Source organism: Micromys minutus (genome assembly GCF_963924665.1).
Source record: "Micromys minutus genome assembly, chromosome: 26".
Classification (NCBI taxonomy): domain Eukaryota; kingdom Metazoa; phylum Chordata; class Mammalia; order Rodentia; family Muridae; genus Micromys; species Micromys minutus.
Window position 1 is genome coordinate 23,074,657 of NC_137961.1, and position 10,240 is coordinate 23,084,896.

The 10,240-nt window shown below is 41.4% G+C and overlaps 1 protein-coding gene across 1 annotated transcript; it reads left to right on the forward strand.

The window, feature by feature from the left end:
- Nucleotides 1-9,580: 9,580 nt before the first annotated feature.
- Nucleotides 9,581-10,021, forward strand: LOC308437641 (ubiquitin-conjugating enzyme E2 L3-like; the record flags this gene model as incomplete). The annotated part of the gene is made up of 1 exon (XM_080938750.1): nt 9,581-10,021. The coding sequence occupies one exon, from the start codon at nt 9,581-9,583 to the stop codon at nt 10,019-10,021; it is 441 nt and encodes a 146-aa protein (XP_080794876.1).
- Between the last annotated feature and the right edge of the window lie 219 nt (nt 10,022-10,240).

The following is a 10,240-nucleotide window of genomic DNA, read 5'->3' on the forward strand; positions in this document are numbered from 1 at the left end:
TTTGTGTGAGGCTTTTGATGACTGCTTCTATTTTTTTAGGTGTTATGGGATTAATTAGATGGTTTAACTGGTCCTAGTTTAACTTTAATATTTGGTATTTTTATAGAAATTCATTCATTTCCTCCAGATTTTCCAGCTTTGTTGAGTATAGGCCTCTATAGTAGGATCTGATGATTTCTTGAATTTCCTCAGTTTCAGTTGTTATGTCTCCACTTTCCTTTCTGATTTTGTTAATTTGGATACTCTCTCTTTGCCCTCTAGTTAGTCTAGCTAGGGGTTTATCAATCTTGTTAATTTTCTCAAAGAACCAGATTTTGGTTTTGTTGATTCTTTAAATGGTTTTTTTTGTTTCTATTTGGTCAAGTTTTGCTTTGAGTTTGATTATTTCTTGCTGTTTATTTAAACAAACAAAGGGGGAATTGAAGAGGTTCCCCCCACACTCAAAATTTCTACTATACTTCTTACCTTAAATTTTTTAAATTTGGATGCTCATGGCCATTCAGCTGCCGAGCGCCATAGACAATGGCCTGTGCCACCTACAGAGTTAGTAAAATGAAAAGATGTCCTCACTGATAATTGGAAAGGCCCGGATCCTATCTTAATACGATCCAGGGGAGCTATTTGTGTTTTTCCACAGGAAGAAAAAAGCCCGATTTAGATCCCAGAACGTCTAACACGTCGAGTGCTACCTGGTGTTTCCAAAACCAATTCCAGTGGAACATGATGCTACAGTCTTCCCTAAGTTTTTCACCACTGATATCAACTTGGGTGGGGGTGGGACTCTTTGGAGCAATCCTTTGCTGCGGACTTGCGTTGCTTCTCTGGCTGGTTTGTAAGCTCAAGGCCCAAACAAAAAGAGACAAGGTGGTTATTGCCCAAGCGCTTGTTGCTCTAGAACATAGAGCATCAGCCGATATCTGGTTGTCTATGCTTAAGCAGTAGGTCGCCGGCCAGACAGCTCTTGCACTCCTAGAACTTCGGTTCATTGCACAGGATTAGAGTGTCTGGTTTGAGCAGCCCATGAGGGATGCCGAGCAAAGCATTGCACTGAGAGCCCCTTGTCGCGGGGTATCTCTGGGAGGTATGTCATTTTGCATGAGGGTTGCCTGCCCCAGTGTCCCTCCCTCAGAAAAATGGCAGAGTGACAGGTCAAGAGTACTACGGGCTACAAAAAGCCTAGCGGTTACTTCTGTACATGGTCTTTATACACCTTAATGAGGATTTGACTTCTATCTCCGCCCTCCTAATTTGGGTGTCCTACTTTGCTTAAAGAATAAAAGATAGGGGGAGATGTGGGGCGCTGCCTGTACATTCTCCATTACAAGATGGCACTGACATCCGGCTGGAGTTAGCAGTAAACAAGTCATGTGCGCACGTGCTGGGAAACTTTCCACTCCTTGAGCTCTGCCTCTCCCGTGGTCATAGGGCCTGATGAGTTTCAACCAATCAGGGGGCTCCACGTCCAAGGCGAGGACAGATTCCTATATAAGGGGATGGGCTACATAGTTTGGGGTGATGACAGCCCTGCTCCTGATGCTTTGGAACCAGAGAGTCAGAGGAGAGGCGAGATGGGCGATTCTGTCGGTGTTTCCAAAACCGATGCCTTTTTGCCTTAATGCAAAACTATTTTCATGTTTGTTTGACACCATTAAAACCTTTGATGTACCGTACTTGCCCTTAGACACGGAGATAGCAGGGTTTGGGGATTATAGAACTCTTGCCTTATCAAGTAATTTTTGACATGCTTTTGTGCAGAGAGACTGTGTTTCTGCTCTAGATGGTGTGCAAACTCCATACTCAACAATAACGTGACAAAGTGGTCATAGCACAAGCTCTTGCTGCACTCGAAATGGGCACCTCTCCCTCTGTTTGGCTTAGTATGCTTAGGAAAAGTGATGGGTCTGTGTCTGGATAGCCCCTGCACCCTGAGCTTTACAAGGCATTGCACCAGGAACGGGTGTCCTACATGTAGGCAGCCTTTGCACCCTGCAGGGCTTGTTCCCATTGCACGCAGGAAGGTGCCTTACACAAAATTTATTGCTGATCATGGTCTTGAACCCTAAAGGTCCAACAAGAGCCTGATGGTTGATCGGCCATGTTTTTATTTAAGAAAGTAGGGGGAGATGTAGGGAGCCGTTTGTGCCGCACCCAAACATGATGCCGGCTTCCCACCGAGAACTCAGCAAACAGAGCTGTTGCCCAGCCAAGAGACTTAATGTGCATGCGCCACATATGTCATAGCCCGCTCTCGGGGCATACTATTGAGTTACTACTGGAGGGCGCACCAATCAGGTAGTGACACGAGTCTCCTGGGCATATATAAGCAATGCTTTTCTCTCCCACGTGGAGAAGTCCCCTGCTCAAAGGAGTAGTCCCCTGCTCAGGGAGATCCCCTGCTCAGAGTATTGTACAATAAAGGTTGTTCGCAGAAGAATCCTGTTGTTGCACGCCTATTCCTGCCGGCGGGACGTGGGGCGCGCGACAAGTAATAGAAAGGGTAGGTCCATACTGAAGTGGTTATGGGGAGGACCATGGAGGAGCAGAGGGAAGATAATCCTTAAACAGAATGTAGTATGTAAAAAACTAATCTTTTCAATAGAAATTATAAAACTTTTCACTAAAACCAAAAAAATTAAAAAGAAAAACAAATCAAAGCAAAAAATAAAGCAACTCCTTTCTGAACATAATCTTTATTCATTTTTTTTTTTTTTTTAAACAAAGTCTCACTATGAGTCCCTGGAACTGGCTATAAAGACCAGACTGGTCTTGCTTCTGCCTCTTGACTACTAGGGCTGATAGTATGTACCACCATCCCTGTCTTTCCATTCTTGTGGGGGTTTTTTTGTTTGTTTGTTTTTTGTTTTTTTTATATAGCCGAAGCTAAAATTAATCCCCCCAATGGAGATGTAATCTATACAAACTTATCAAACATGAATAAACATGTGCATCTTATTGGCTCAATAAACTCATAGAGAAAAGCCATTTATAACTGGATTTAAATTTATAGATGCCTTATATGTTTATATATGTGCCTTAATTTTAATTGAATTCTTTGGTTTAGTTATGTCTAGTTTCTTGAGTTCTTTATGTATTTTGGATATTGGTCCTCTGTCAGATGTAGAGTTGGTGAAAATCTCTTTTCATTTGTAGGCTGCTGTTTTGTCCTGTTGGCAGTGTCCTTTGCCTGACAAAAGCTTTTCAGTTTCATGAGGTTACATGTATTGATGTTAATCTTAGCACCTGAACTATTGGTGCCCTGTTGAGGTTGTCTCCTGCCTGTGGGTTAAAGGCTATTGTCCCACCTTCTCTTCTGTCGGGTTCATTGTATCTGGTTTTATGTTGATGGCTTTTACCTACTTGGTCTTGAGTTTTGTGCAGGGTTATAAGCTTATAGCCAACATAAAATGAAATGGAGAGAAACTGAAATAAATTTTACTAAAAACAAGAACAAGACACGGCTGTTCACTCTCTCCATATCTATTCAATATAGTACTTTAAGTTCTAGCTAAATCAATAAAGGACAACTAAAGGACGAGAAGGAAATACAAGCTGGAAAGTTACCAGTTACCAGTTACCAGCTAAAGATACTTTTTTTTCCATTGTCTATTTCTCGATTCTTTATCAACAATTGGGTATCTATACATGTATGGATTTCCATCTGGGTCTTTGATTTTATTTCACTGATTAACCTGTCTGTTTTTATGCTAATACCATACAGCTTTTATTACTATAGCTCTGTAGTACAGAGATGGTGATACCTCCAGAAGTTCTTTTATTGTTTAGGATTATTTTATATATCCTGGGGGTTTTGGTTTTACATATGAAGTTGAGTATTGTTTTTTCAAGTTCTGTAAAGAATTGTGTTGGAATTTTGAAGGGTATTACAGTTAATATCTAGATTGTTTTAGGTAGGATGCCCATTTTTACTATGTTAATCCCCCTGATCCATGAGCATGAAAGATATTTCCATGTTCTAATATTTTCTTCAACTTTTTTTCAATGATTTGAAGTTTTTAATCAAACAAGTCTTTCATTATCTTGGTTAGAGTTATGACAAGATATTTTATATTATTTGTGGCTACTGGAAAGGCTGTCATTTCTGTGATGTCAGTCGCAGCCCATTTGAAATTTGTATATAGGAGGACTACTGAATTTTAATTTTTTGAGTTAATCTTGTACCCAGACACATTTTTACCAACTGTAGGAGATCCCTGGTAGAATTTTTGGAATAGATTATGCATTCTATTATATTATCTCCAAATAACACTTTGATTTTTTTTTTCCTTTCCAACTTGTATTTCCTTGCTGTCCTTTAGTTGTCCTTTATTGATTTAGCTAGAACTTAAAGTACTATATTGAATAGATATGGAGAGAGTGAACAGCCTTGTCTTGTTCTGGTTTTTAGTGGAATTTATTTCAGTTTTTCTCCATTTCATTTGATGTTGGCTATAAGCTTTTTAGAATAACCCTTTATTATGTCTAAGTATGCTCTTTGTATCCCTGGTCTCTCTCAAACTTTTATTATGAAGGGGCTTTAGACTTTGTCAAAGCCTTTCTCAGCATATTAGAGGATCATGTGATTTTTTTTCTTTCAGTTTGTTTATTTGGTAGATTTTCATATATTGTACCATCTCTGCATGTCTGGGACTAAGCCTAATTTTTCAAAGTGGATGATCTTTTTGATGTGCTCTTGGATTCAGTTTGCAAGTACTTTGTTGAGTATAATTGCTTCTGGGTTCATAAAAGAAATTGGTCTGTAATTCTCTCTGTTGGTTGAATCTTTGTGTGATTAGGGTGTCAGGGTGACTATTGCCTCTTAATGTGAATTTGGCAATGTTCCACTTCTATTTTGTAGAATAATTTGAGGAATATTGATGTAATGTCTTCTTTGAAAGTCTAGTAGAATTCTGCACTAAAGCCATCTGGCCCTAGGCTTTTTTGTTTGACAGATTTTTAATGACTACTTCTGTTTTCTTAGTGGTTATAGGGCTGTTTAAATAGTTTATGTGATCTCATTTTAACTTTGGTAAATGGTATCTATAAAGAAAATTATCTACTTCTTTTAGATTGTCCAATTCTTGAAGAACATGTTTTTAACGATGACCAAATGATTTACTGAATCTCCTACAAGTCTATTGTGATGCCCTGATTTATTTTTTATTTTTTTTAATCTGATATTTTCTTTGTGTCTTTTTAGTAAGTTTGGATAAGTCTTTGTCTATCTCTTTTTCTCAAACAACTAAATCTTTGTTTTTATTTTTCTTGAGATGGTATATCACTTCTGTCTTAGTTAGGGTTTTATTGTTGTGAAGAGACTCCATGACCAAGGCAAGTCTTGTAAAGGACAACATTTAATTGGGGCTGGCTTATAGGTTCAGAGATTCAATCCCATCATCATCAAGGTGGGAACAGGGCAGCATCCAGGTAGGCTTGGTGCAGGTAGAACTGAGAGTTCTACATCTTCATCTGAAGGCTACTAGTGGAATACTCAATACCAGGCAGCCAGGATAAGGGTCTTAAAGCCCACATCCATAGTGACATACCCACTCCAACAGGGCCACACCTTCTAATAGTGCCACTCCCTGGGCCAAGCATTTACAAACCATCACATCACTGAACCTGGGAAATGCCTGTTTTAGCTAGACAGGCTGGCCTGCAGGTCCCTAAGATCTATTTCTCTCTGCTCTTAGCCCTGGCCCTACAGATAACTATTGATAATAAAATAAAAATAGGAGTGAATTGAACTTAGGTCTTCTGGGAAAGTGCAGCAAGTGTTCTTATCTGTTGAGCCACCTTGCCAACCCCTAACTAGGAAATAATTTTAATAATACAATATTAGTTATATAGGTATTAATTTTTTCCTTTACCCTTTTTATTTCATCATACAGTTTTTAACACTCTTTCTTGGTTGTTTAACTTGGATTGAGAGACTTGCTAGAAAATTGGGAAACCTATGAGGATTTTTCCAGAGATGATTGGCATGTGCATTCAGGAACTGAGAAGAAAAGACTAGCCCTGATTGTGGGTGGTGCTATTTGGTACACTAGAGGTCTAAATGGTGACAGACTAGAAAAAGGGCAGGTTTACACATGTGTAGAAGCACAGCATATCTTCACCAGGTGTGAGGGTTGCTGTCACATACATTGTCACTGTAGGTTCTCCGTTTTTGAAAAGCAGACTCACCAGCCACTCTGTAGGGAGCTTCCAGACTTTCAGATTTGGGTCAAGGACAGTATTGTTGTTTGGCAGTTCTCAGTTGTTTTCACAAAAGAGGTACTAATTTCTCTCAGTCTCTAAATTATAGACAGCCATTGTGGGCCCATGCAACTTTTGACAATTTGAGCCAATCTGATAGTGCCCTCACAGTGATAGGAGCATTTGATTGGTTCTATTCCCTTACAGAAGCCATGTAATATACCACTGGCTCCAGAAACTTCTTTGGAATATTTATGGCAGAGGCCTGAATGCATTCCAGTAATATTGAAAACCTTTTAGTGGTTTAAGAACGATGAGTACAGCACATTTAGAAATAATTCAAACAAAAATTGAAGAATGTTATTGAAAAGCATATGCCAGGAAATTCTGTGTTTTGAGCTGGGCCTGGTATCTCATATCTATAATGCCAGAAGTTGGAAGGAAGGGATGCTGAGGCAGAAGAATGTCACGTTTCAGGCCAGTCTGGAGTACAAAATGGGGTCCCGAATGAAGGAGTTAGAGAAAGGAATAAAGGAGCTAAAGGGGTTCACAACCTTATAGGAAGAACAGCAATATCAACCAACCAGACCCACCAGAGCTCCCAGGGACTAAACCACCAACCAAAGGGTACACATGGGGGAACCCATGGCTCTAGCCACATATGTAGCAGAGGATGGCATTTTCTGGCATCAGTAGAAGCCTTTGGTCCTGAGAAGCCTTTGGTCCAGTGTCGGGAAATGTCAGGGTGGTGAGGTGGGAGTGTGTGGGTGGGAGGGGGAGCATCATCATAGAAGCAGGGGGAGAGGGAGAACTAGGAAAGAAAAAAACATTTGAAATGTAAATGCATAAACTATCCAATAAGAAAGAACCACAGGAACTACCACTACCACACCAAAACATCCTGAAAAACAGATGAGAATGCTGAAGCTTTTTATTTATAAAAATTTAAGATACATTGAAAAATACAGTAAGCCTGCATTTTCCCCCAAAGTAATCAGTTTTTACTGGAGGAGTCCTTCCTTGTCTATCTACTCTGCTATTTCTCTGACTCCTCTCTTTCCCTTAACAACACTCCTCAGGCTACTTGTTCATCCTGGTCCCTTTGTGGCCACGGGCTGCAGGTTATTTCTGCTAATGAATTTGATGAGAGAAATAGAAATAATTTTGTGCTTATGAGTTTCACAGATGCAGGAACAACAAACATATACTGAGCTTTCCAAAAAGGCTTTAATAGTCAACAACTCCTTACTGATCTTTCTACCCAATTCCAAGAAGCTAATGCTCTTACTAGGAACTATTTAGAGGGTAGTTTTGAAATAAATACTTTGTTAAGTTTAAAATGATTTTCCATCTTCATTTTTATCATATAAACGGTTTTACCCCCAGGTCTGTCTGTTCAATGTGGTTGTCCCTGGTCCTTGTGGAGGTCAGAAGTGTAGGAAAACTCTGCTAATTAAGGTTAAAGTCTACCACTGCCTGGAGAGCCTTCTGGGGCTCAGTGCAATATGCAGGATCTTCATTGGCAGGGCTTTTCCTTCCCAGATCTTGTTTAGAGAGTCCACAATTCCTTCTTCCTAAAGAATGTCAAATTACAGGTTCAACTTTCTTTCTCCAGATAAGAACCAGTTCAGCCAGTGACAGTCTCTTGAAATGCTTGCTCATGCTAATGAGGCATTCAGGTACCTTTGCCCATCCTGAATGTTTCTACCTCCCTCCTCCTAATTATGGGAGCCTTGAATCAGCCCAGAGGGAAGTTGATCTGCCTCCCTGCAGCTGGTCTCCGTGTGTCCTCACAGAGCTTTCGAACCATCACTGCCCCCAATCTGTCCTCTCTGCTCCCGGTGCCCTCATGGACCAATATTAACTGGCAATCTAAGCACCATTAACTATAACAATATTAGCAGGGAGAGTCATAAGAGGAGGGCATCAGATCCCCTGGATCAGGAGTTACAAGCAGCCATGAACTATGGTGTGGGTGCTGGGAATCGAACGTGGGTCCTGGCTGCTCTTATCTCAGAATCATCTCTCCAGCCCCCCCCCTCATATTTTTTGAAAGAGAAGGAAACATGCCCTGTGAAGACTATCTTTTTCTTTTTTATTAGATACTCTGTATTTACATTTGAGATGTTATTCCTTTACCCCACCCTGCTCCCATCCCCTCTCCCCCTCCAGTTGCCTTCACAAAGGTGCACTCCCTCCTAATCCCCCTCTCCACCCCATTGCCTTGTCATTACCCTACATTGGGACAACATGCGCTTTCTGGAACAAAAGCCTCTTCTCATGTTGATACCAGACACTGCTATCTTCAGCTACATACACAACTGGAACAATAGGTCTCTCAAAGTGTGCACAAAGGTTGGTGTTTTACTCCGTGGGAGTTTTGGAGGGTTTGTTTGGTTGATAATGTTATCTTCCCATGAGGCTGCCAAACCTTTCAGCTCTTTAGGTCCTTTCTTTAGCAACCTCATTGGGGTCCCCGAGTTCAGACTGATGGTTAGCTGCAGACATGTTCATCTGATCTATATGACTCTAGCCTAGTCCCTGAGGGTGACTATCTTTTTCTAATGTGCTTTTTATGTTGCTGTGGGAAAATAATGACCAGAAGAAAATTGGTTTGGGAAAGAGTTTCCTTCATCTTACACTGCCAGGTAAGAGTCTGTTCCTGGGAGGAGTCAGGGCAGAAACTCAAGGCAGGAGCTAAAGCAGGAAGCCACCGAGGCCAGCTGTTTGTTGGTATGCATCGTGCCCAGGATGGCACATACCACAAAACACTGGGCCCTGTTTCATACATCATCCACCGAGAAAATGTCTCATAGATATTTCCCACAAGAGTGATGAAGGCAATTTCTCAATTGCCCAGGTCTAAACCTTAGTGTGTGTCCTGTTGACAGAGAAACTAGCCAGTGCCCTAGTGAATATAGTTTCAAATATCTAGCACTGCCACAGAAGACCAGTTTCCTTTGTCTTTTAATCTCAGAGCTTGAAGACTTTCAATTTATTCTACTGATGGGTTCCGTTCTTCCTGCCCCACCCTTTTCTCCCTTGCCTGGGAAGTACTCCCTATGCAGCCACAATGTGCTACTCTGTCAGGCCTTCCCAGGCTTGGTGGCCAGTGGCCTGTCTCCCTGGCTTCTGTCACACTCTTGTCATGCTGATGTGTCACTTTTATTCCAGGACTTTTCCATTTCACTACAAGTAGCAGGTAAAGTTTACACTCTCCAGTCCTCAGTTATTCTGGTCTCTGAATGAAAGGAATTGAAATGAAAAATTAAAATAAAAGAAATAAAACGGAAATGATACGACTGTTCCTAGGTATGGTGGAAGAGCAAGTTTCTTGTAGATAAAAGGGGAGAAGATAGGGGAAAAGAGGAGCAGCCGATCCAAGATGGCGGCCAGCAGGAGGCTGATGAAGGAGAGTGAAGGGATCCGCAAATGTGGACTGAAAGACTTCTGTAACCTCCAGGCTGATGAAGCTAATCTATTGACTTGGCAAGGGCTTATTGTTCCTGACAACCGTCCATATGGTAAAGGAGCCTTCAGAATTAAAATCAACTTTCCAGTAGAGTATCCATTCAAACCACCCAAGGTCACATTTAAAACAAAGATCTACCACCCTAACAACGATGAGAAGGGGCGGGTCTGTCTGCCAGTAATTAGTGCTGAAAACTGGAAGCCAGCCAGCAAGACTGACCAAGTAATCCATCCCCTCATAGCACTGGTGAAGGACCCCCAGCCTGAGCACCCACTCCGGGCTCACCTAGCTGAAGAATACTCTAGGGACTGTAAAAAGTTCTGTAAGAATGCTGAAGAGTTTACAAAGAAATAAAGGGGAAAACGACCTGTGGATTACGATCTGCCCTGAGTGGTTTCAGCAAATTTGAGCAGAGACCCCTCCCCCCCCCCCAGGCAGTGCATTCAGACATGCGGCAGAGCAGGGCTCTGTGCAGATTGACACATGCCACCAACTGGTGTCTGCTTGTGGCAGTTCCTAACTTTCTACAGTTTTCTTAATCAAAAGTGGTCTAGGTAACTTGTAAAGAAGGAT